The sequence below is a fragment of the Primulina eburnea genome, chromosome 6 (genome assembly GCF_022965805.1).
Source record: "Primulina eburnea isolate SZY01 chromosome 6, ASM2296580v1, whole genome shotgun sequence".
NCBI lineage: Eukaryota > Viridiplantae > Streptophyta > Magnoliopsida > Lamiales > Gesneriaceae > Primulina > Primulina eburnea.
In genome coordinates, this window is record NC_133106.1 from 36,050,655 (window position 1) to 36,075,762 (window position 25,108).

General features: G+C 35.9%; 5 protein-coding genes and 1 long non-coding RNA gene across 7 annotated transcripts; 2 read left to right on the forward strand and 4 right to left on the reverse strand.

Annotated features, from left to right (window-relative positions):
• Positions 1 to 3,099: 3,099 nt before the first annotated feature.
• Positions 3,100 to 8,651, forward strand: LOC140834820 (probable ubiquitin-conjugating enzyme E2 24). The gene is made up of 8 exons (XM_073199966.1): positions 3,100 to 3,591; positions 4,204 to 6,370; positions 6,483 to 6,623; positions 6,973 to 7,383; positions 7,464 to 7,527; positions 7,664 to 7,803; positions 7,874 to 8,185; positions 8,264 to 8,651. The coding sequence occupies exons 2-8, from the start codon at positions 5,009 to 5,011 to the stop codon at positions 8,480 to 8,482; spliced, it is 2,649 nt and encodes an 882-aa protein (XP_073056067.1). The 5' UTR covers positions 3,100 to 3,591; positions 4,204 to 5,008; the 3' UTR covers positions 8,483 to 8,651.
• A 674-nt stretch (positions 8,652 to 9,325) lies between these two features.
• On the reverse strand, positions 9,326 to 10,838 carry LOC140834819 (CASP-like protein 1C1). The gene is made up of 3 exons (XM_073199965.1): positions 10,409 to 10,838; positions 10,072 to 10,174; positions 9,326 to 9,685 (listed from the first exon to the last, which is right to left on the reverse strand). Exons 1-3 carry the CDS (start codon positions 10,567 to 10,569, stop codon positions 9,455 to 9,457), a joined length of 495 nt encoding a protein of 164 aa, XP_073056066.1. The 5' UTR covers positions 10,570 to 10,838; the 3' UTR covers positions 9,326 to 9,454.
• Positions 10,839 to 11,204: 366 nt separating this feature from the next.
• On the reverse strand, positions 11,205 to 13,960 carry LOC140834816 (uncharacterized). Its single transcript, XM_073199960.1, has 8 exons — positions 13,793 to 13,960; positions 13,620 to 13,709; positions 12,767 to 12,826; positions 12,638 to 12,677; positions 12,444 to 12,537; positions 12,312 to 12,371; positions 12,119 to 12,210; positions 11,205 to 11,917 (listed from the first exon to the last, which is right to left on the reverse strand). Exons 1-8 carry the CDS (start codon positions 13,891 to 13,893, stop codon positions 11,831 to 11,833), a joined length of 624 nt encoding a protein of 207 aa, XP_073056061.1. The 5' UTR covers positions 13,894 to 13,960; the 3' UTR covers positions 11,205 to 11,830.
• A 662-nt stretch (positions 13,961 to 14,622) lies between these two features.
• Positions 14,623 to 15,908, forward strand: LOC140834823 (uncharacterized). Its single transcript, XR_012118761.1, has 2 exons — positions 14,623 to 15,052; positions 15,299 to 15,908. It is a non-coding gene; the product is annotated as an uncharacterized lncRNA (long non-coding RNA).
• Positions 15,909 to 16,186: 278 nt separating this feature from the next.
• Positions 16,187 to 17,823, reverse strand: LOC140834813 (stem-specific protein TSJT1-like). The gene is made up of 4 exons (XM_073199956.1): positions 17,208 to 17,823; positions 16,905 to 17,145; positions 16,700 to 16,820; positions 16,187 to 16,563 (listed from the first exon to the last, which is right to left on the reverse strand). Exons 1-4 carry the CDS (start codon positions 17,504 to 17,506, stop codon positions 16,367 to 16,369), a joined length of 858 nt encoding a protein of 285 aa, XP_073056057.1. The 5' UTR covers positions 17,507 to 17,823; the 3' UTR covers positions 16,187 to 16,366.
• A 402-nt stretch (positions 17,824 to 18,225) lies between these two features.
• LOC140834807 (E3 ubiquitin-protein ligase JMJ24-like) lies at positions 18,226 to 23,438 on the reverse strand. 2 transcript variants are annotated; one of them, XM_073199948.1, is made up of 13 exons: positions 22,926 to 23,438; positions 22,543 to 22,682; positions 22,372 to 22,471; positions 22,125 to 22,257; positions 21,972 to 22,026; positions 21,054 to 21,738; positions 20,552 to 20,881; positions 19,831 to 20,229; positions 19,666 to 19,738; positions 19,349 to 19,434; positions 18,739 to 18,858; positions 18,564 to 18,634; positions 18,226 to 18,445 (listed from the first exon to the last, which is right to left on the reverse strand). In XM_073199948.1, the coding sequence occupies exons 1-13, from the start codon at positions 23,436 to 23,438 to the stop codon at positions 18,346 to 18,348; spliced, it is 2,805 nt and encodes a 934-aa protein (XP_073056049.1). In that variant the 3' UTR covers positions 18,226 to 18,345. The 2 variants fall into 2 exon arrangements, with proteins under 2 accessions (XP_073056049.1, XP_073056047.1); XM_073199946.1 differs by having other exon boundaries at positions 22,911 to 23,438.
• Positions 23,439 to 25,108: the final 1,670 nt, after the last annotated feature.

Here is a 25,108-nt window from a genome sequence, read left to right on the forward strand (position 1 = left end):
GGCAGGTCTTGAGCGTTCCTCTGATTAAGTATGTTAGCTTAAGTGCCAGAACTTATGCGCCCTTATTGCGCCTAGCAACTCTGATGACTAGAGAATGCCCGACTTGCATTCTTTTTCAAATCACTTTATTTTCTAGGCCGTACTTGGGAATTCTCATGGCTGTTTATTGTTCGGTTATTTATCACAGGCAATTCATTATTAAGTTTTTACCTTCATCGATAAACACGTAATTTTTTACTCTCCAGACGAACTTCTTGCAAGCAGCTATGGATGCGATATCTGGCAAGTGGAAACAAGTGTTCCTCATCTAAACATCCAAATCTACATCTGCACTGAAAAGCAATGGACGGTGTTCAGGCATCTGTGTTGGTTTTTCTAATGAGAAATTTGGTCTCTCTCTCTCTCCACTTAAATATTAATTATTAAGGTCGAGAGTTGTGACACTATGAACAAATTTTCAAATCAATGTGATGTTTGCCATTGTCTCATTCTCTCCAATTTTGGAGTCCCGTGTGTAATTTTACTCGTTTTGTACATTAACGGAGCACCATCTCGCTTCTACAGAGCCCAGAATACGTGCAAATAACTTTTCTGAAGCATTTTGAGGAGCCTTTTTTGAAACTCCGTGATGCTATTATGGAATTCCGTGTCATATTAATAGTTTCTCCACTCTTAACTTTTATTCTCCATTACATAAAGCAGCCTTAAAAAAATTGGACCTTTTTGGGTTGTGTATTGGCCTGTGCATTGTTGATATTTTCCCTGGAATAAAACGAATGAATCGAGTCAAAAACATTTAAATTTGATTTTGGCTATTGATGTGTTACAAGCATCAATACGTCATGTTCATTTATTCTATTTTTTTAAAAAATAGGCCTCCCCTAATGGTCCACCATCTTTGCCATCAGCCAACATAAAAAGAAAGGGTCGAAAAAGATGAGCATGTCACTGCATCAAAGGGAATCATCTCCAAAGATATGCGATATGCTTTGTTTGTTTCATATAAATTTTATCATTTTAGAATACAGATTGTTAACCAAAAATATCTGATACATCCATCATATATCACAGTATAGAAGAATCAAACAAGAAAACCATTTTAATACTGGGGTGGCATGGTTTTCGTGCTCTTCATGATTGGAATCTTTACTGTTTCCATTACTTTAAAAAAACTAGAGACCAGTGTTGAAAAAAACTAGAGACCGGTGTTAAAAAAACTAGAGACCGCACCAAAATTATAGTCTCATTTACTTTAAAAAGCATGCCTAAATATTCTCTCATGCAGTTTTCCAACTTCCAACAAGGTGGACTCAAGTGCTGCCTTTTTAGTGTGACATATTTTCAATTCTATACATTAAAAACAGCTGAATTCTTAGGTTTGCCACCGTCTTTGCATAGTAGGTAGGAGTAGTTATTGTTCCAAGTGTGACAATATATATATCCCAAATATTTGGACGGTTCAGAAATGGATAAAGAAAGTGCTCAGTTGAAAAGCAAGCAGATCCCAAGTTTATGCTGTGATAATTCACTTTGTCGAAACAGCCGATTGAAATCCTAAAAGGCAAGTGTTGAATCTCCTTTGTAATCCACTAAATAAGATGACAATCTAAAAGGGCCAGAAAGCGGAAAATAGTGTTTTTATTGCATCAAAATGTAACATCAAGACCTATGTATGTCATTTTCAGTTAGTAAACTACATGCACTTGCTAATGTGGTATTTCCAACTAGAATAGTGCTTCATACTGTGATTTATTCTATGTAAACAATCACGTTCAAATCTTCTTTTTCATTTTTTTCCACTAGGTATACGTCGGATATGTGCAGTAGTTTACAAATATCACACACACCTTGTAATCTACCAGAAGACTGAAGACAGACTCAAACGAAGATTTTTTTTTTTTTTTTGTGAGATTTAAACTGGAACTTTGAGCTCAAACTTCACACAGTCCATCGACTCATGCCCAACACGTTTGAAACTTCTTCTTTTCCATTATAGTGGTCAGTGGCTTCCCAACAAGAGAAAAACAATTTGATACGAATAATGATTTTAACATAACTTTCTGTAAGTGGTACATCAAACATTGAAAATTTTAGATTGCATAGTTGGTTAGAAAAAAATTATGTCAGCAAATTGTTACTCTTTTCGTTAAGTGAGGGATGACGAATCATCCCTAATAGAATTGGTTTCAGAACTAGACAAGACCGGCACGATGAGATCGATTCGACTGAAAACCGGTCACGGCTCGAGACTGACGACACACATAAACCATTTTGCCGGTTAAAACCAGTAAAAAATTGGTCGGACAGATTATGCACGGTTAAAAACCGGTTCACATTCTTTTTATAATTTACTTATTTCTTATATATATAATTTCGTTATTTATATACACATTTAAAATATATAATTTACTATATTATATTATTATTTTATATAATATAACATTATTCCAATCGAATCGACAGACTAAACCGCTATTTTAAAATATATACCCTTACCATTAGGAAAACATTGGCTAATACCACCTAATTGAACAATTTATATAATTTTTTTTAGTAAGCACGGCATTTTTATTTATTTAGTCGCAAGCATCTGCTTAGATTAAATTTATTGCAAAAAAATGCTGTGTTTACTAAGATGGGAGGGAAGTCAGAACTAGAAATAAGTGTGAAATATAAAAAATTAGGGTAAAAATGTTGAGAAAGAACTTAGAGTTGACCGCACTAAGTGCCTACTTTTTAAATAAAAGTTTATTTTAAATTTATTTTTACTTTTTAGCTAACTTTTTTTTCTTTCGTGAAGTAGACTCTAAAATTTTTGGTTTTATATATTCGTTAATATAATTTTTGTTCTGGAAAAAAAAATCATAAAGGGAGCTAAATGTTATTTATTGATTACTTTTGATATTAAAAAATTTCTAAAATTTATACATTTATTTTTAAATTTGAAAGTTGATATATTTTTTAATCTATTTATTGATTTGATATAATTAAAATTATAATAAAATACTAAAACGCATAGATTTGTAAATTTTGTAGCGTGATATTATGTGGTATATTCCTTGTATCCGACAAGATCCCATTGGATTAATTACCGGTCCCCGAACGACCGTTACACAACACACTGAGATGATCACAACACACGGAAGAAATAAATAAGCGGAGAACAACTGTTTTTTCTTCAAGGATAGAGTGAAAAAATCATCTTTTTCCATGTTTGAGAACTGCACAAATGGATTGATAGAGGGAATTTGGAGGGTGTCTTGTTGGCATCTCTAAATTCCCTCGAGTTCTTTTTTCCTTTTTTTGACGTTGAAAACATTTATTCATCATCTGCTTTTGTCTTTGTTTTTCTTTTTTCTTCTTCTTTTTTTTACTGTGGACTCTGGCCAAGAAATTGCGGGTAAATTGGCAAGATAATGCTAAACAACTAAACAAAGTGGGAGAAAATTATATGGGCGGTGGCCAGTGTTCCATTTTCTTGGATTCTGACAGCTTTTGGAGGAGGAGGTTTCTGATTTAGTATTGTCTGACTACATTTGGTAGCGTTCTTCTTTCGGGTTCAATTGTTTCCTTCAGTAAAATGGTAAACGGGTAAGCTTTTTTGATCAAATTGAGTTTTACTTTTATTTTCATTTCTTATTATTAGTATTTAAATCTTTGGTTGTTATTTTCTTTGGAATGTCATTTCTTTTCATGTTTTCCATGAGGATTTTCGTCTAGGATTGAACGTGAAGATCCTGATGTTCTTCTATTCATTATTAAAATGCGGATGCATGTGTTATTTTTTAGTATTATTCAATATACAGACAAGATAATGAAAGTTGTCAAGGATTTTATTTGAATTATAATACCCTGTTGATAGATGGTAGTGAAACTTTTATTTATGTCAATTGTATTGGTTTCAATTCGTTTGAAATGATGGATCTTTCGTTTCTATACTCGATCAGAATAATATAGAGAATTTCAAAGTAGTCCCTCATCATCTTTCCAGTGAATTCATCGCTGTGATGCTTATCACTTCCATTTGTAGAGATTTTAGTTATGCCAATTTTGTTTTACCTGTTGTTTCATGGATTTATCTTCTAATAGCTTTAGTACTTAAATGCTTGTTTATGGAGAACAAAGCGGAAATTGCGTAGATTGAAAGTGCATTGAGTGGTTCTTTGCTTACATTATCTACTTTATTATGTGGTGCACATGCAGGTTTCATGTTATGCTTATCTCGCCATGCGAAACATACTGGTTGACAAGAATGTTTACTCAACAAGCCAAGATATCCAGTGTCTTACTGCAGACAATAAAATCAGATTTCTGCTATTGTCCATTTCTTAATTGATGTAACATGAACTTTTCATTTTCTTGTTTGAGAGGCAAATCTCACTTCTTTGGCGTAGACTGGAGCTTACTGAGAATTGGGTACACTCAAATCTCCTTCGGCATTTCTTTCTCGGCTTCAGAAAGAAGAACTTTCTTCAAGCCATTCAACTGTATATATTCTCTTACAATAGTTCAGCGGAAACTCCTTTGGTTAATTTGAAGTTCCTCCAGCTAGGCCATGCCAGTTTGCAGCAATAGTTGCCATTCAACTGTATATATTCTCTTACAATGCGTAAACTCCTTTGCTTAATTTGAAGTTCCTACAGCTAGGCCGTGCCAGTTTGCAGCAATAGTTGAGGAGGGCAATAAGAAATTTCCAGTACTCATGAGATTGAACTCCAATTGTTTTGATTGCTGAATTTGGATTTCTTTTGTTTATTTGGCTGTATCTGTTGGTGGAACTTTGTGATACTTTTTTGTACAATCTCCGTTGGGAACCAGAGTTTTGAAAAGACTTTCTTTGATTCCCTTCGGGGGCAAATCTCCTTTGGCATTTCATCTCCATCTCTGGAGAAATTATAAGTAGATGGATTACAAGCAGAGATAAACCGTCGAGGTAACCTGCAAGAATCTGTCTATAGTCGATATTATCTTTGTGGCTGGCAGCATCTGTCTATCAAGAAACAGTACCATGGATTCTCTACTCAATGATTTTGATAGCTACAGCGAAACTAGCAGTTCTGATTATCAGGACGACCTTGAATCCTTATATGGAGGGCAGGCCCGTTCTATATTTTCTAGTCTTGAGGAAACCATAGAAAAGATTGACGATTATCTGTTGTTTGAGCCCCGATACCTGCACGGGGACATAGTTTGCATGGCATCTGACCCGTCAGGACAAATAGGAAAGGTCATCGATATGGACATGATCGTGGACTTGGAGAGCATTTGTGGAAGCAAAATTCATAGTATCAGTTCTGAAAAACTCCAGAAAATACGCCCCATTTCAGTTAACGACTTTGTGGTTCACGGAATGTGGCTCGGCAAAGTCGAAAAGATAGTCGACAATGTGATTGTCTTATTTGACGATGGTAGAAAGAGCCAATTCTTCGCCAACGGCCCAGAGATGATTATTTCCTTATCTCCAGATTTAGTTGAAGATCCCCAGTATCCTTTCTATCCCGGACAAAGAGTTCAGGTGGAGTCTTCTCTATCTAAGTCAACTAATTGGTTGTGCGGTGATAGAAGGGGTAAACGAGATCTAGGAACCATCTGCAAAGTTGATGCTGGACTCGTGTACGTTGATTGGCTTGATTGTGTTGGCATCAACGGTGAGAAATGTCCTGCTCCGCATCGTTTACAAAATTCAAAAGATTTATCGTTTTTCCCATGTTTCCCCTATGGAAATTGGAAACTTGGTGATTGGTGTGTTCTTCCAAATGAGCAGAGTTTGCCAAGCTTATACACGTCTCAGCTGGTTGAAGGAAGTCAGAAATCTGAAACACCAAGCGAGACTAAGACTGCTGTTATTGTGAAGACAAAGACTATGGTTGATGTCCAGTGGCAGGATGGCAGCCAATCACTAGGACGTGATTCATGTACACTACGCCCAGTCAATATTCTAGATCTCCATGATTTTTTGCCCGATTCATTTGTGCTGGAAAAGAGAACAGTTGATTTGCAGCCTCCTGAAAACAAAAAATTTGGTATTGTCAGATGTGTGGATTGTAAAGAACGAATGGTAAAGGTGAAATGGTGCATGTCCTCTGTGAATGAAAATTTTGATGACAAAATGCAGGTGGAAGAGATTGTGAGTGCTTATGAATTGATCGAGCATCCAGGTTATGCGTACAGTCCAGGTGAGGCAGTTTTTAGGAAGGGCAGGTTTGTTGATGTTTTCACAGATTGCAGTTCGTTGGCAAACTCTGACCTTGAAAATGGCAGCGATCAGACTGAATATCTCAGAAATAATTTCTTATCTCGCATCGGGATTATAATTGCTTTAAGAAATGGAGAGATTGAAGTAAAATGGGCTACAGGTACCATAAGTAAGGTATGCATTCTCGACCCTTAGTTGCTAAAATTCTGCAGCTTCGGTATTAAATTCAAAAATTCATATTTGTACTTTTCTTAAAGTACTAATTCAATATTCAACATCATAACAGGTTGCCCCATATGATATCTATCAGGTTGATAAGTGCGAAGGGATGACTTCTGCTCTTATGCACAGCGGTGAAAATGTTCTGCAACCTAATGAGGTTATTCAAGTGAAAGACGACCAATTGTTAGGCCAAAAAATAAAGTTAGCACCAACATACTCTCACCCTTTATGTATGTTCCATGAATTTGTACTATCTTACACTTTCAAGAACGCAAAACCTGCTGCAGTTAAGCTAAATAACCTGCTACTCCTTACGAAAACTCTAAAAGAATCGATCACCGGCACTTGGGCAAAGATGACCTGTGATCCTCATAATCTCTGACAGGCACGGATTGAGCAGTTTAGGAGAGGGGCATGCCGGCATGATGGAAAAATATGTCGTTTTAGAAAAATTATGCATAATTTTTTTTAAAAAAATTACTTTTACTGGATCTGTTCTTTGTGCTGTAGCTCTGTTAGATATTTATAAGTGCTAAACTAAACATACCTGCCAGGATGTGCTAGGTTTTGATCACGACAATGCAAAGGACTCTGGCTCAATTTCCTTTTCTGAAGCTGCTCTTAGTGTTTGCACTAGTATTACTTCAAGCCTATTTCAGTCTCTAAGTACAGCATTAGTTGGCGCATATAGAGGCACATCTATGGATGCGATAAATCATGGGAAACCCAAGGGCGAGGATGCCTTGGAACTTTGCAATATGGATGTCGGTGGACGACTTCTGATGGTAGATGACTCGAAGACACATCAAACAATCACTTCAGAAGAAAGTAAAGAATCAAGTGATGATACTACATTACCATCTTGCAGCAAGCATCCAATACTTTTTAAGCAGTTTGATATTGTAAGTGGTTGCTTGGAACACCAGTTTGTCAATGCATCTGGGACGGGCCTTCAGTGTTCCCAGGTAAAAGAAAGAAATCTAAGTTGATTAAACCAGCTCTCTTGTGCAACTCCTGGTTCAGTTTTATTTGTTCTGACGTACAGATGAAAAGAGGTTGGCTGAAGAAGGTTCACCAAGAATGGAACATTCTAGAAAAAAATCTTCCAGGTGAGAAGTCCCACATTATTGTTGGATTTACATATCTGAATATATATTTTTAATGTTACATTTTTTGGAAAATCAGTCGTCCTATCATCCAAGATACGAGAAACTTTGAAATATGGCTTTTCTATGTTCTTGACAGAAACGGTTTATGTACGCGTGTATGAGGATAGAATAGACTTGCTTAGAGCAGCAGTTGTTGGGACTGCTGGGACACCATATCATGATGGATTATTCTTTTTTGATGTCCACCTACCTCCACAATATCCCAACGAACCACCCGTAAGTTGTTCTTTTAAATTCTGCACATCTGAGTGAAGTTGTACTACTAATAAAGTCCATATTTATGCAGATGGTGCGCTATAACTCTGGTGGACTTCGGATCAATCCCAACTTATACGAATCAGGAAAAGTTTGTCTGAGTCTTCTCAATACATGGAAAGGTTCGGATACCGAAATTTGGAATCCAGGATCCTCCACAATACTTCAAGTCCTCCTCTCTCTCCAGGCCCTGGTGCTCAACGAAAAGCCTTATTTCAATGAGACGGGGTATGATTCTCAGATAGGGAAAGCCGAGGGCGAAAAAAACTCCCTTAACTATAATGAAAATGCTTTTCTTGTCAGCTGCACATCCATGTTATACATACTACGCAAGCCACCTAAGGTATATTATTAATCTATCATGTAGAGCCTTGTGTATGAATCTTGAATCTTGAACTCAATCTGTTGAATTTTCTAACAGCATTTTGAGGGATTTGTCGAAGAACACTTCAGTCGACATGGCAACAGTATTTTATTGGCTTGTAAGGCATATATGGAAGGAGCTCCAGTAGGTTATCCATTCAGGATCAGGGAAACTGAACAAGAAAATTGGGAAGGAAGCTCAACTGGATTCAAGATTATGCTGAGCAAGATCTATCCTAGGCTTGTGGAAGCATTCTCTGGCAATGTATGTGCCTAAAAAATATCAGTTTCTGTGTGGCTCTGTTCTGATCTTTTGTTCCAACGTGGTGTTACACTTCTTGTCCGTACATCTAGAAAGAAATTTTATAAGTATATGTAACATTAGGGGTACAATATTTTGAAGCTTTGAATAATTTATGATAATGTGTGTAGATTAGTTTAAGTGTGCTCTGTGTTTGTATGTTGATTTGTAAGAAACTAAGGCATGCAGTATTGTCGATGTGTGCGTGGAAAATGATGGCTTGGGATAAATTTCTGTGCATTGGATCGATATATCAGACCTAACTTCGCAGATTATACACGGATGAGTTTTCATTTGATTTTTAGCGGTCTGTTTATATCAATTTTCGTTGGTAAATATTTCAAAGGCACGCGTACAGGCAAGTACATATAAATTGCAACAGAAAATTACGTTTACACGTTTGTTTTATCATCGTATCATAAATTCAGTCTTACTCTATGCATATACTTTTTTTTCGATTTTAATCGTATTTCACCATAATGCTAACGATATATGTTGTCACGTCAATTTTTTGATAAAAAAAATTATTAAATTCAAAAAATTTCAAATTAATATACTATTGACCAACACCACTAAAAATAATAAAAAAAAAACATATGATTTACAACCGTTGCAAATTCTTATATATCAGCGAGATTGTGTATACATACAAATTTTTAAGTGGACTCATCACAAGGACAATATTACAATAAATTTTACTTCCTAATTGGAAAAATTACAATTTTTTCTCATCACCAATATTATATATAGATGCTTCTTATGATCTCCAACTCAATATAGTATTATTTATATAGAGGATAGATAGTTATATTCCCACCTTACAATTGTACATAACATATGGTTGAACGTATAAACTCACAACATACATGTTATAATTCACAAATAATTAAGGACAAAAAGAAATCTGCGTGATTAAATTAAAATGAAGAAGCTTCCGAACGAATGAATCTATGACTTGAGAGTGAGTAAATTAATGAGATTATGAAGAGAGTAAATAACTATGATAAGATAAATAGTTGAGGCCACAAAGCCAGCAATAAGAGCAGCCGTAACATGGTCACAAAATTTAGGAACTTGGCCGCAAATTGGTAGCCAACCAGCATTGCTATTTCCATTCTTCCCCACTTGGCCTATAGCCAAACATGCCGATATGCTAGAAACCAGCAATAGTGTCATAACCTATAAACCAAAATGGGGACAAATAAAACTTTTCAAAGCCATATATTTTTACAATCGCAAAATAGATAATTATTTTTAATTTACGTGGGTTTTATCACATCCAATCCATACCGTAGGTCAACTAATTTTCGAACCATGATCTGCAAGTTTAGATAGCAAGGTCTGCCTGAGTTCTCCCACAACAAAAATATTTTTACATTGCCAAACTAACAGAGATGCTGGTGAAACAATGCTCACAGAACGGAAAAAAGAAAATTTTAAGTATCATACATGTATATGTGCAAAAATAAAATAGCAGAAACATTTAATTATGGAACAAAAATAAGACCCTTTTCTCTTTTATTATAACACAAAAAAATAAGAAAATATTAATAAACTAAGCTTACCAAATCGAGAACCAAGACAAAGTGGCCGTAAGAAGTCTTAGCAGGGAGAAAGGATAGTATAAAGGTGTAGCCACATGCTATTGCATTCATTATTACAAAGTAGCTGCACAAATATCAAATGTTGTGATCAAACATCCATTGTTGAATAATCTGATAGAAAATTTAAACACGATTCTCTGTTCCCAATTCAAACAAAGAGGTAGTTAAAATATCAAATGTCACTATAAAACGTCCATTTTTTAATGATCTCATAGAAAACTCGATTCTCCATTCCCACTTCAAACAAAGAGATTATTCGATAATATTCTATAAAACTGTGCAAGTGAAATTTACTTACTTGAAAGCCGGTGATTTCTTGTAATCGGCTTCGAATTTGATGCTAAAAAATTCAGCCGAGTCATGGCTTGTGACCATGATCAATGTTGCAGTAAGTGTGGAAGCCAAGGCCACAAGCCTCAGCACAAACATGGGGATTCTGCCTTTATAATCTAAACCCATCGATTATATGAATATGCAGCTTAAATTTTTAACGAAATGAAAAGTTCGTGAACTAAAACTAGAAGAGTGTAAAGATATTTAAAGTTGAAATATTTTGGCAAAGAGGGTTAGAATTAAGATGGAAAATTGTGAGTTAGGAAAGGCTAATAAGTTGGGAGGTGAAGTTTGTCTTTTTGAAAATCCTGGAGGGGTCCTTATATTCTAGGTAACCTAATAAAAAGGGCATAAAATAATGTTATTATATAATATAATAAAATAGAAACGTGATGATGCCTTTATTCTTATAATTTTTGGAATTTGACTTGCACTTACAAGGGTAAAAATGCTTGATCCTGAGAAAGGCATGCCTTGAATTCATATTTAAGCTTACGTATCCAATAGGTGACATGCACGTTTTGCCATTTTTTTATTTGAAATAATTTAATGGGTAAGCAGAAATTAGCTAATCAACCGTGGCGCGAAGACCCGATAGTGAGAGGTGTCAATTTTTAAATTATAGTTTTAGGATTGTAAGAAACTGATTGAATTCATTTTATATATTTAAAAAAAAATTGCCAATCATCATTAAAAAAAAAATTAAGATGTATCACTGCTCATTTCAAATCTAGTTGAATTTAGCTTTTACAGAACGTTGATCTTTCTGAAAACCAATTGATATATATATGATGCAAGTTGTAGAATCTTGAATACATTACAATTAATGAAGGTTTGGTTCGGGGGGCGTTTTCGCAGAGTTAGTGCTCACGTAATATAATGACATTATTGCAACTCTTTTATATTCACAAAAAAAGGTGGGCTGAGAACCGTTGAATGTTGTCTTGTAAGTTCAACTACTCACCGGTTAAGAACTTAGGATGGGGGGCCTAACTCTTTTTTTTTTCTTTTGCCTCCTTTGACTTTGTTCGAAGACCAGGAAAAGTGATTTAAATTTTAAATTACCCAAACTGACTTACATACATTTATATCACAATTAAACTCACAGATTGACTATGTTGCAAGTTGCAACTAGCAAGGCAAATTGCTCATGGTGTAGTTTAGAATTTTTAGATGCATCACCCTTTTGTGTAATTGAACGTCAAGAGAGAAATAACTTTTCTGGTTTGACTTTAAAAATTGTCGATCAAAATGAAATTTAATCTTGTGCCAAAATAACTAGTTTAAAGAACTTACGGAAATTCACAAGATGTGTTGTTATTAAAGCATCAGTGGAAGTGTCATATTTCAAAAGGACAGGACAGACCAATGATCGGAAGAGCAACTTTCAGTCATCAGGAGGGAAGTCCTCGTCTGAAGTATTACCCAGAAAAGAGCCCAGAGTCTTCCTTAGCATGCTGAATGTTTTATCATCCTGCAAAATAACACAGATGTTCAATTAAACTTCATCCTACAGCGACTTACAAATCATTCTTGTACTATTGATCGTAACATGTTACCATAACAATGACAGCACTGTTACATCATTATGCACATGAAACGTGTCAAAGAAGTTATTGTTGTTCTTTTATTTTCATATATGGATATAGATGACAAAGCAAAAGGAATATGTCACCTGCTTCTTCTTCTTCAATGACTCCTCCAGTTGGCCTATTCTTGCAGCGCTTGATTTCTCATGTTCATTTAACATATTCTTCTCCTTCTTTCCTGAGAGCATTCAAGAAAATGTTATCTTATTTTAATTTCTCCTTATGCATGTAGTTGTGCAGTAGGAAATACTAAATAGAATATTATAAAAGATCTCTCACTTAGTTGTTCATATCGTATGAATAATCGTTCCTTCTCTTCTTCATACTTGGAGATCACATCTGTCAATACCCAAGCATAACACAAATCAGTTACTCTTTTTATGTTCACAGATGAATACGCATTGGAAGTACCTTTCAAGGCCTGCAGATGCATAGCTTTCTCCTTGCAGAACTTCTCAAAAGTTTCTTGAAACTTAGCTGTCTCGTTCTTCAGTAGATTCTCACACTGCAAGGATCCAAGAAATACATGCATTCAAATTGAAGCATGGAAAGCGAAATGATCTTAAAGCACTCAGAAAAGTCCTTTTCATTTCCCAGTGTGTCACCTCTTTCGAGTTCTTGTAGAGTGTCTTTGCAAAGTTTTGCCTGATAATGTCAGAAATGGTTGAAGAAGTGACCCAGAGCTAATGACAGGCAAGAGTAAGATAACTATATGTTCACAAAAGTGCTATCACCTTTCTTTCTCAAGCTTTGATTTCAATTCATCCAAACTTGACTTGATCTCTGAAGACACACTGTCAAGAAAATCACATATAAGGTCATGAACAGGCTTGAAATTTTGGAGATTCTTATGGCCAAGGTGACCTAGCATTTCACCAATTGTGTGATAGGCATAAGAACGTGATCGCTCATGATTAAGCAGGTTTTATTTCTCTGATAGATCAACACAACTCTGATTTGAAGCTATTTATGTCAAGAAAAAAATGAGAAAACAAAAGCCATGAGCATAAATTTGACCTTATTTTTTCTGTGATGCACGCACACTCTCCCCGCATTATCAACAGTGAATAAATTATTTAAATTCATGTAAGCTGCTTATGTATGCTGTCCATCTATGTTACCCAAAAATTGTTCGATATGCATACACATTCTTGCGAACTAACATGCTATGATTCAGATAACTTGCACATGCATTCAGGGTAAATAGAAATAGATACCAACACTCCTTTATCAGTGAGATTTCTGAACAACACATGATGGTAAGGACCTGGTAAACGTTTCTACGTTAGCAACCTGATTGTCGTTCTATTTGCATAGATAATTATCTAAATTATTCCCCTATTAACTACAGAAATCCAACTCAAAAAAAAAAAAACTACAGAAATCTAGAATCACGATAGTTTTCGAACATTCTTCTACACGTACAGAGATCCAAATACGCCAAAATTTGAGATCTAAAAATAGCTAACAACGAACAATAAAGAACAACTTCTTTGTTATACGTTTCAACGTATTCTAACCATATCATAGAATCAATGCACAGACATGAATAAATTGTTAGATCTAAAGAGATATGCAGAGTCTCGCCTCGAAATCGTCTCCTCATTCTTCTTCTGACCATCCTTTTGCGCCTTCTCCTTGATATGCTGAAGAGCACTCAAAATTCCTTTGATATCACTTGATTTCCATATAAAAATTACATCGTTTCACGGAATTTGTTAAAACACGATAATAACAATAATCGGAAAACAGAAGCCAACCTGGAGATAGCGGCATCAAAATCATCGTCGACTATGACTCGCTTTCGTTTCAGATTATTCGACTCCAACACTCGTTTGGAGATCCCTTTTTCTGCTGACATTGCGAATCTTTTAGGCTTTGATTCTTCCACGCACGATCGCTGCTGCAGTTGTTTCGGCTACTAATATTTGAATATGATCGAACTAGTAGTGATTTTGGCGGTGAACCGCGAATCTGCTTATATAATACCAGATGCCTCGCAAATATTTTGGGCTGGGCCGACTCCCAAGTCCCAACTGTACCGGTACAAGTAAATACGAGCTAGTCCGAGTCCAATTCATTTTTGGGTTTAACTTTCGTGTTTCAGCCCATTGATAGAAAAAAATATTAAATAACATTTTATTTATTTAAAAAAAAATTACTATTCGTTCTGAAAAATATAGATCTCATGGAAAAATTATGAAATTCAAAATATTAATTGAAAATCTAGTCAAAAGACACCAGCACAATATTCGTTTTCATCTAGTACATGATGGACCGATAAGTGAAGTGTGACAATTTTTATCATATATCTTTAGTTGAATAAAATATGATTATATAACTATATAACAATAATCAATTTTTATTTTCTCACAATAATTATATAATTAAATAGCTAATATCATTGATAAGTTTATATAATTATATGGTGTCATACTTCAAATGGATTAAAATTTACCAACAAAATATAGTTAAAATATTATAATTGTTTCAAAAAAGATAGATGAACAATAATATCACATCCATGCATACTTGAATAAAAATATCAGGTATAAACCCAGCTGCCAACTCTTTGTGACCGATAATTTCTGATTTTTTAAATTGGTCTCCATATTTTGTTCTCTTTACTTTCAGTGATTGGAATTATCCCTTCTTTTTTCCATCTTGGTTGGTTTGTATAAGAAGTTGATTTGTTCTTGGATTGTTTTACGTTAATTTATCAAAACAAAATTCGGGATTTTATCAACTTTTTGTTTCTTGTGTGATTTTTTTGGGAGAGTATTTTAGTAAAGATCAGTAGTTTGAAGTTGGAACTAACGAGTGTGTGTGTGTGTGTGTGTACATAATCACTGTCAAATTCTTTGGCTGCATAATATTGTTGGGGAAGAGATTACTGCGGTATTATGGATCTTAAGCTCCGAGCAGAGTTGTGCATCAGCTTGGCCCATCATTTAGGTCGGTGTAGGAAATTTTCACTGGGTTTAGATCGGAAACAAATCACGCTGAATGTGTAAATTAATGTATGGATACTTGTTCGGGATTATGGAAGAAAATTTCCATTCATTTACCTTGGAATTAGTTGTTATGTAAAGATTTGTGCTTGAGATGCAAAGATAATAGGTTTCCTTTGTATATCTTCTCAATTTTATCACCTTTGAGAATCATCATTATTCTAGTAAAACAATTTTCCACTAATAAATTTCGTGCGAAGTTGAAATTTTTTAGTTTTTTCACCAAGACGGCTCGTTTCTTTGCAGAGTCTGAAGAATCCAGAGCTATAAAGAACTACGAAAACTCCGCGGATGGCGTTTCAGCAGTACTTTGTGCAAGAATGGGGACCTGAAAATATTTCTGTTTGTTTCGATGGCAGCATATGCTTGGATTTTGCTCGTGAACCGGTAGTAACGCTCTGTGGCTACCTCTACTGCTGGCCCAGCATATACAAATGGTTTAATTCCCAGAGCGTATCCCCCGCCCCAAATGAGCTCCCCCAATGCCCCCGTTTGCGAGGCCGAAATTTCTGAGAAAACCATGATCCCTTTATACGGCAGGGGACTCTTTTTCCAAATCTGAACAAGAAGCGGACACCATCAATCCTAGGCCATCGGCCAGTGGCTACAGCACCTCCCTTCGCATAATCTTTATGAGAATGAGCAGAATTTACTAGATACAGGCTGATAAATCTTTGAACAGGGTTACCATTTTTCCATTCTGCTGCATTCTCTTGTGTCTTCTCCTGTTTTGAGCTTGAAGACCATATATATATTCACGTTTGTATAAATTTATGGGACTTTTGTTTGTGCCTGTTTGTCGAAGAGATGATAATCAACGGTCTTATATAATGGTCAACTTCATTGAAATGATAAATTTGGCCTGGATTTCGACTTTGTTGATCATTAGTTTTTTTTATGAATGACGATATATTCACCATTTGTAAGCTTCAGTACACTATACTGGCAATGAGTTACTAGGGACGGGTCTAGCAGTGACAAGCAGATATCCAATTGCATTTTGTAAATAAAAATACTTTTTCCAATTTTTACTTTTAAAATATAAATTTCATATTCCAAAATACACTAATTGCCAGTTCCCATCAAAACTAACGTGGCACCGAGGCACGAACTACAGAACAGAAAAAAAAAAAATCTTCGCGATGCAGAATCGAAGGTGATCGTTTAAATACAATACTTCAGAGTTCAGACCCAGTGGCTTTATTCGTCAAATACGAGTAGACCGAATGTACATATCTTTTCAAGAAAACGAAACACCCCAATTACTCTATGGGTTGTGTGGTTTGATTGATTAGTGTGAATTGAGAAAAGAAAGCGTCATTACTAGCCGTCAAAGATAGCGGCACCAGCCCAATTCGTTGAGCTGCCGGTGCGGGGGATGCTGTGAAGTCTGGTAAAGAGGTCTACTTGAAAAATGACAGCATTGATATGTCCATGATTATCTACTTGAGGGATACCTACCACCTTATGAAGTGGATGATCAAAACTCATTAGCCCGCTCTTGTTTATGAAGAAGCAGCCTGCAAAATTTCGTAAACTTGGATTTCCATGCACATTTTTTAAAGTCCAAACAAACGGGACCGACCGGGCTACAAATATAGTAGATCAAGATTTTTACTTCAGTTCATGGAAACAGTAGAAAGCACCAAATTTTACCTGGAGGGAAGGGAGTGTAGCAATTTCCACAGGCAACAGAGATGACATTTGGATCGTCAGTGCATACTAAGGATCCATCCGTTGCAGTTCCCCAATGAAATTGCACGCGTCCATCACCATCCTGCAAAAAAGTTGGCCATCATAATTTGAGTAATTATGATAATTTGTTGCTGATCTCAAACAAATATTTGAAGACGACACAAACCCTGGCAAGAAAAAGAGTGGAGTCTTTGGAATCAAACAAAATGAAAGCAAAACTTCCATGGAGTTGTTTGACAACTTGATCGGCTGGATAAGGAGCACGATCCCGCAATACTTTGTAGGCTTCAACTATAACCATGGTTTCCGTAGCTTGTCTCGCAAGCCCGTAATGACGTCTCAAATCACGAGTATTGAACAAAGCCCCAGAAAACAGGCAGGATATCTCATCTATCACTACAATTGATCTGTAAAAATAACGTAAAAATCAGCGCCAAATGTAGCTGCCGCTGTCGAAAAGGTTTCATACCTGGGTTGAACTGGATTTTCATTTTCATGCGACAAAGCCAAGAAATTTTCATTAGAAAGGTTGTAGAAAGTGGCATCAGATCTCCAAGAACGAAAAGTTTCTGCCATTTCTCGTGGGGAGCAGTTCAAACAGCTGTTTCTTCCGTCAAAAGGAAGACTCAATTCTTTTGGAGGGTTGCCGATGGTACGCTCGAAAACTGCCAACATTTTGAAGCAAAGCAAACGGGTAATGGAGAAACCCGCGATCGAATTTAGCAGTAAGATGGTTACGATGGACTCTCTGCATGGATGTTTATCCATAATTTTGTTTTGTCAACTGATACAGGCGGCACCTGTGGAGGATACACGTGTATATTGTTGAGAGAAGTAAGCCTTTTTTAAAATTTTAAAAAAAAAACCTTTATGGACCATGGTGGAGTAATTGGTTTTCTTGTTTTTTACAAATCGAAGGCAAGAGGATTCGTTGAGATGAATGTATGATGGATGATCCATTCTATGCATTTCGACTCCATAAAATTTCAAATTCTAAAAGATGGTATAAAAAATTAACCAGAGTTCATTTGGGTTCGATTTTGTGACTTGAGTCAACTGTCAAGTGACCAAATCAACCGTTACTCTGTTAAAAGTAAAATAATCTAGATTTCTTTTTTCATACATATATAATTATTAATCTTATCCATCTTTGTCCATTTTGAGAAGTTCGAAATGATTCTTTCATTCTTTACTTCTTAGTTGCTTTTCGGTTCTTAAATTTCTCTTGTTGAATACAATTGAGTTTATCAACGCTCTTGTTTTATTACATCTAAGACTTTTAATTTCATCTCCAATTTTTTAGTTGGATCGGTCAATTTTAATTTATGCCTTGCAAAACTCCATTGGAAATCTGTTGCTTTTCTTCTGAAGCATCTTTGATTGAAATATGCAAAAACCAAGAGAATGCATTTTTTAATCAGAAAATTAACATCTGTATATTATTATATCCAAAGTTGCGTCTTCACGGGCGAAAATAAACATAGAAAAATTGCCAAAAATCAAATAGCTACAGTTTTGCAGAATACAAGACCATGCATTCACATATATTTGTGCTAGTACCAAAACTTGAGAAATATTTCACCCATACCATATACATCTTAAAAGTGTCAAGAACAAGTGACCTGTCTTTGTTTTACCATTCTTTCCAAATGTTTAGAGACCAATGCCGTTAGGTTAGGATCCTCAAAACCAAGTTCGGGGCCGAGTCTGCAGCAAAAATACAGAGACAAAAAGACCCCATTAACCAACCAATCAATCCATTACTGTACCTTCTAGCTATCATAGTTTAGAATGATAACAAGGTTGCATCTTAAGAAATGCTTACTTTGGATCAAGAACTATCTTCTGAACTTCTCTTATGGCTGAACTGGCTGCGTATAATGATATTTTCCCCACCTGAAATGATTATATGGTCCAGATTACTTCCAACAAAAACAATAAAGACAGACAACTTGGTGGCCCACGGGATAGGAGGTGAAGAAAAAGAGAATATGCCTGACCTCCAATATTTGAAGCTTTGATTCATGGTCATTTGGAAGACCTCGAATTTCTTCAGACAATCTTATAGCTTCTGGTAAACTTTCAGGGGAGAGAAAATCGAGGCCCAACTGAACAGAGGACTGGAAATTGCACGAGTGAAACAAACATGCTAAGTTTACATTAAGCCTTTCAAAGTTCATATTCCAATAAAGGAAATCTTCAGATCCTTAACTAAATGAAAAAAAGTGCTCGACAATCAGATTTATGTAAGTTGCTCCCTGATGATATACACAACAGAATCCCCAAAAACTTTACCACCTAAATTCATGCTAAAATGCTATTAGGGATCAAAGTGGATCACAGATATCATATTAGTTAAAGAACCAGCCAAGCCAGAGACAGATATCAAGATAAGGATCCTTGAATAAACTGTTTATATGTTAAGGAAATATTCAAGGCCAAAATGTTCCAGATCACATAAGAACCAGTGTATCACATCCTAAGGATAGAATAAGAGGATAGAATAGCATGAGAACCATTTGGGACTAATATGATTGATATCTTTTCAGTCTGAGTAAACATAAATAGCTGGCCACAGATGCTAAAAGAGCGTTGAAATCTGCAACTCACCTGAATATGCCTTGCTTGGAAAGGACATCCAGCAGGGATGAAGATAGCTTCACCTATATGATGTTCAAATGACCAAGGCTCCACTTCTGAGAGAAGAGTAAACCAATTCACTAAAAAATATTTCTATAGTAGAAAACTAGCAATACAGTTTTGACATGGAAAATATTCACCATTGTGGAGTAAAACTGTAAAAGATGAAGAATTCAAAACAAGAATGTTTGGCACGACTGCAAACACGTAACAAAAAACAGTTGCACAAACAATTGTAAAGTCTGCAACAGGCAAACTAGTGTAATTAAAAAAACTTGGCCACCTACCAAATTCTTCTTTCAGCTGTCTTTTGTGATGCCTATTCAAATATATTACCCCATCATGAAGAGACTGGGATACCTGAAGTAAAAGAGCACATTAGCAACAAAGACAATCATATGATCTTTGTAAAGGAAAAATTTTAAGTTGCTAAACCAAGAAAAATAAATCACATTATCAGTAAAAATATTGTCCGCCCTCCCAAGTTCCTTCCAGTGATTTCTTATATACTCAATCAGTAGGGGTACATCCTTTCGGTGGAACACATCCCATAAAGCTCCAACTTGAGATTTGTCAGAATTGTTTTCTCCAGCTCTGTTCTCTGCATAATTGACAGCTGTCTCTTTGTCGAGATAACTTTTGTCGGTTTCGTGGCCATCCCTTGTCACTGTATCATTCGGATGAAGAGTTGTAACAGGACCATCCTCTCCACCAGGTGATGATTTTGAGTGAATTTCAGGGTTAATACATGATTGTTCTTCAGCAGATATTCCCCCAGACTTTAGTGTCCTCTCGATCTTAGTAGGCATACCTTGCGACTCCGCTTCACTAATATGAACCAAAAGGAATACCTGATCACAGAAGAGAAGAGGTAAGTCCTCTAGATATCTTTGACATGGCAGTTGGATGTACGTTAAAAAGACACTAAAGAAAGGACAAGGTGTGATAATTTCCCCAGTGGGAATTTCAGATGAGATTGAGGGCAAAACAAAGAAAGCTCTGCCTCTGTCCTTCCTCCACTATTCTCCACTATTCTCATCCTTTAGGAGCCCTTAAGGCCTTAACTCATGGCATGTGCAGCTGGCCGAAAAATTAGCGCAAAACAAGAAAATCACACAATTATACAACAGTATTAGGTAGAAAAATTGCAGAGATAAGAGACTTGTCTCTCACCATGTCACGCATATTAAGACGAAGATTATCTGTCGAATCACCCTGACCAATCTCTTTGTGCATCCCATAAGTAATAAATATCTTAGGACCCACGTCGTTCTGCAAGGAATAATGAGGCAATTTTGCAGCAACATTTAGCAGGCCCCACTTGGAATGTATAAACTCGAGCAAGGGGAGTTGATTGATGAATTCAGATCTATGGCACAACAAAAACTCTTCTGAAGCACTCGGAGAAGGCCAATCCTTCAATTTTAATAACTGTGGCCGACCATTTTCATGAATTCTACCATCAAAATAGCCTTTCATAAACTCCCCAAGTTCAATATTAATCTGCAATTCGCATAGCAAAAACAATTAACGTGGATGTTTTAGAGAGAAGCTAAGTATCCAGGTATAATGATACAAAGGAAAATGATGAGAGCAGCATGAAATTAGTAAATTGACAAAAGATTAGGCACAACCCTAGATACCAACAAAATTAAGTAAATTGATTCCAATGTACCTCAGTCCAGTCAAAGTAATCAACAGCTTTTACAAATATGTCAGCGTCTTTAGTTTTCTCTTCGTTCGTCTCCTTAATTCCACTCCATATGACCATAGGATCCCAAATGCACATTGCAGATGTACCAAAAATCTCCTTAATGATAACAGGTTTCCCCTTGTTCCAGTGCATTCTGAAGTCTCCAATCCCTCCATCTTTAACATCTTGTGAAGATGGATGGTACAAAAGGTTATCATCTTTCTCTCTATTAGCATCCTGGCATAGCCTGAGGTCAAATCCAGTTTTCTCCAGGTTATCAGAATTACATACCTTGCAACCACTGACCATTTCTTCAACATTTTTTACAAGTTTTGCAACCCAATTCATCTTAAAGATGCGCTTCAAAATTAAAAGGTCGGATCCACAACCCCCATGTTCCTTTTTAGGGCATGAAATGCTGCCATCAGCATTAGCTTTCCAATCAGGATACCTTCTACACAAATTTAGCTTAATATCCGATAATTTTATGTGCTCAAACATCATTACTTCAACTCGATCATCACTTTCACCTGTAATCTGTTTCATTTTGACATTTTCTGATGGGTTAGATGCTTTTCTCATATCTTTGCAGCAGTTAAGGCACATATCATACGAGCACTTTGTGCAATGTCGATGATAATCAATGATGGGCATCCTGCAGGAATTACTGAAAAAGAGAAGTGTTCAAAAGCTTCACAAATCATATTTTATTAGATCAAAATAAATTTCATTGGTTCAACATAAGCATACAAAGGAGTGAAGACACATAGTGATCATAAAGATGCCATTAGCATCCCCCACTCACCAGGGAGAACAAAAAACTGATGGAAGAACAAAACATTTTCAGTACAGCAGGGAAAAAAATGAAAAGAGAAATTGAATGAATCTGTATACGCTTACCAACACATTTGCTCATCGGCACTTATTTTAGTCCTGACAAGGTCTATTTCGTTTCCTGCAATAATGATAAAAAAAAAAAGTTCAATCCCCGTCATGGAAGATGTCATCCACGGATCAGCCTCAATATACTACTAATGTGCAAATGAAACATACCTCGAAGTTTTTTTTCCAGCTCTACCTCAGAAGACTGTTCAGAATGGATCTGCTTCACAATCGGAAGCACAGCAGATAAAAGACAATAGAGGTACTGCAATTTTTCTTTGGCTGGTATCTCACGTATCCTTGTCTTAACAGAACATATATAAAAACATTTATAAGGAATCCATGATACATCTTGAAAAAAGTTGCAAATTATGATAGATCCTAACTAAGGAGAAACTGCTTAGGGAAAAAATAAAACCTTAATCAGGTTATCCCCTCGTAAGCAAACCCAACAACTGCATGTACCACGACATGCAGGACAAACCCTTTGAATCTCCTCCACTGGGATGCCAGGATACCTGACAAATGATGGGTCACATGTAGGGAGGGAAACGAGAAACAAATCCTTAGAAAATTATATTTGCCTCACCATGTAGAGATACAACTATCACAATATCCTCTTCTATCACATTTAAGGCACCAAATCATTTCCCTATCATCACGACGACATTGATGACAAGGTTGTCCCCTAGTATCATCAGAAGATTCCAAGCTTCCATCAGAAGTCTCCTGAAATGAAAAGTGCCCCCCTCAGTAGAATTTACAATGACAAAGAAGCATTCTACTTAAGAAACTAGTACTAAGAACTGAAAAACTGTTGTAGGCAATCGTCTATAAATCTCAAAACGATGAAAAAATAAACTTCCAACCAAGTTCTAAAGAGTTTTGGAAGGTAGCACAGAAACACAGAGAAAGTAGAATGATTTTATTTTGCGTAGAATGAACCACACTACTCACCATTTTAGGACTAACCTCAAATGTCTTTTGCGATCTGCTTTTTGATGAATCCACGGCAGATGTTGGTGGTGTTCTACAAGACCTTCGACTCTCCTCGTACTCTGATCCGTCAAGGTCATCGGTTGACCTTAGAGAACTTCGAGCTGAAAAGCTCCTTCCTGAGGGGATTTCAGGTGAATAGTTAACCTGTCCTTTAGGTAATTTATCCTTTTTCTTCGTCCCAGAGGCCGAGCCAGAATAGTCCCCAAATTGTGCACTCAGTGGTAGATCCATTTCGTCACTCTTGCTTTCCAAGTAGACATCATTTTCACCAGTAAATTTCCTCTTAGTTTTCTTTATACTTGCACGCATTGCAGAATTTGCTGCCCTCTTCTTTGCCTGGATGTAATGCTTTTCGCAAACAGTCTTATCAGGCATGGACATGGCGGTGCATCTCCATTGTTTCCCATCGGACCTCTTACACCGCAAATCATCAGGAATCCCAATATTTTCCTCACCTACTCCAGAGGACAAGCGTGGATGGTCCATAATAAAAATGTCTTCTCAAGATTTTATTGCGAGAAAAGAAAACACTCAAATCTTGTCCTCTCAACCTGTCATCATCATAGTTCAAACATAAATTTAAAAGCAAACATCCGCGACAAGTAACAATTCATCTTGGATGAAACAATAAACCAATTCGAGAAAGAAAATTCCTTAGAACTACAAAACCAAACCCAGCTAGAGAATTTGACATAAAGATCACAGAACTTGCTACAATCTCGTTGGACAAGTGATTTATCGGGAACTTAACCATCGGCAAACCTTTCAAAATTTTTAAAACTTCAGAACTACAGCTCTTACTACTGATAGCTCGCAAACATAGACATCATCATATACTCATGCTAGTCGATTGCAATGAATAGATACAAAAACAAGATACCACCTTAAAAAAATTAAATCTTGCTTCTACAATAACTTAAAGAATCAGAAGCCTATTTTTTTTCCAAAAAAACAACAAAAATAAAAACCTCAACCCGTGAAATCAGTACTTCCAACAGAACATAGCCCTAAAAAGCATATAGATGAGCCCGAGCATGCCTGGCTATATAGTGTGATGTGCGTACCATCAAGCGCCGACGTGAAGAGAGAGAGAGAGAGAGACAACAGGCGCCGGAGCAGTCCACCCGAGTTGGGGCAGCAGAACCAAAACGATGTCGTCACAAATCTCGCGTAAGAATTTAGTTATTAATTAATTTTAAAATTTTGGGAATTTAGTAGGAATGAAATTGATTTGTTTATTCTAAAAACTGATTTTTTTAATAAGCATGATGCATACATATATTCGAACATAGTCTTCAACCATTAATCCAAAGACTGAAGAGACTTACGATCTAGAATTAATAGTCGATAATCATCAGAACATCTGATTCAATAGTTATTTAATGTTTGCTACTTCAAATTACTCATATATTCTAACACTGAGGAGTGATTAATCACACGAACCAAGCACACCCAAAGAGTCTGATGATACAAAATTAATACTTTCGATAATCATCAGAGTATCTGATTCAATTATTATGTTCGTGAGTTACAGTTCTTTAGTGTTTGCTACGATTGCACATAAATTCTCATACTAACAAGTATTTCAAAATTCTAAAAAAAAATTCGCCTTGTGTATTCGAAAACATTGAATAAATAAATTAAATTTAAATTTTTTAAAAACAAAATATAAATTTTTTTTAAACAAAAAAATGTTATTGGCAGCACCATTTTCGACTGTTTACACCAAAGATAAAAACTTGTGTGAGATGGTCTCATTGGTCGTATTTTGTGAGACGAATCTCTTATTTGGGTCATTCATGAAAAAGTATTACTTTTTATGCTAAAAACATACTTTTATTGTGAATATCGGTAGAGTTGATCCGTCTCACAGCTAAAGATTCGTGAGACCGTCTCACAAGAAACCTACTCTACACCAAATTAAATAAATTTTATATAATTATTGGACGAACTGTTCACTAAAAAAGATAGAACAAATCATCCTGAGCTAAGATATTTCCCTGAAACATCAACTCTAATTGTGACAGAGTTAATGTCTACTTTTGTTTTTAATTTCATCCAAGTTTATTGATAAATCTGAAGTGGAGAAATTGTATCTTCATTAGTATAGGTCTAAGGTTGATCTTTCTTTCTTCAATCCACGAGGTGAAGAGTTT

Excerpts from the sequence above, each read along its gene's own strand:
- LOC140834820 (XM_073199966.1), top strand. The coding sequence starts at position 5,009 with ATGGATTCTCTACTCAATGATTTTGATAGCTACAGCGAAACTAGCAGT. Across the intron at positions 7,528-7,663 it reads TCTAGAAAAAAATCTTCCAG|AAACGGTTTATGTACGCGTG; the intron begins GTGAGAAGTCCC and ends TGTTCTTGACAG. Across the intron at positions 8,186-8,263 it reads TACTACGCAAGCCACCTAAG|CATTTTGAGGGATTTGTCGA; the intron begins GTATATTATTAA and ends ATTTTCTAACAG.
- LOC140834819 (XM_073199965.1), bottom strand. The coding sequence starts at position 10,569 with ATGGGTTTAGATTATAAAGGCAGAATCCCCATGTTTGTGCTGAGGCTT. Across the intron at positions 10,175-10,408 it reads AAGAAATCACCGGCTTTCAA|CTACTTTGTAATAATGAATG; the intron begins GTAAGTAAATTT and ends ATATTTGTGCAG. Across the intron at positions 9,686-10,071 it reads TTGTCTTGGTTCTCGATTTG|GTTATGACACTATTGCTGGT; the intron begins GTAAGCTTAGTT and ends TTTGGTTTATAG.
- LOC140834816 (XM_073199960.1), bottom strand. The coding sequence starts at position 13,893 with ATGTCAGCAGAAAAAGGGATCTCCAAACGAGTGTTGGAGTCGAATAAT. Across the intron at positions 12,827-13,619 it reads AATGAGGAGACGATTTCGAG|TGTGTCTTCAGAGATCAAGT; the intron begins GCGAGACTCTGC and ends TTTTCTTGACAG. Across the intron at positions 12,678-12,766 it reads TCAAAGCTTGAGAAAGAAAG|GCAAAACTTTGCAAAGACAC; the intron begins GTGATAGCACTT and ends TGACATTATCAG.
- LOC140834813 (XM_073199956.1), bottom strand. The coding sequence starts at position 17,506 with ATGGATAAACATCCATGCAGAGAGTCCATCGTAACCATCTTACTGCTA. Across the intron at positions 17,146-17,207 it reads GAAAATCCAGTTCAACCCAG|ATCAATTGTAGTGATAGATG; the intron begins GTATGAAACCTT and ends TTATTTTTACAG. Across the intron at positions 16,821-16,904 it reads CCACTCTTTTTCTTGCCAGG|GATGGTGATGGACGCGTGCA; the intron begins GTTTGTGTCGTC and ends ACTTTTTTGCAG.
- LOC140834807 (XM_073199946.1), bottom strand. The coding sequence starts at position 23,438 with ATGGACCATCCACGCTTGTCCTCTGGAGTAGGTGAGGAAAATATTGGG. Across the intron at positions 19,435-19,665 it reads ACAGCTGAAAGAAGAATTTG|AAGTGGAGCCTTGGTCATTT; the intron begins GTAGGTGGCCAA and ends CTCTTCTCTCAG. Across the intron at positions 18,859-19,348 it reads TCCAAGCAAGGCATATTCAG|TCCTCTGTTCAGTTGGGCCT; the intron begins GTGAGTTGCAGA and ends TGCAATTTCCAG.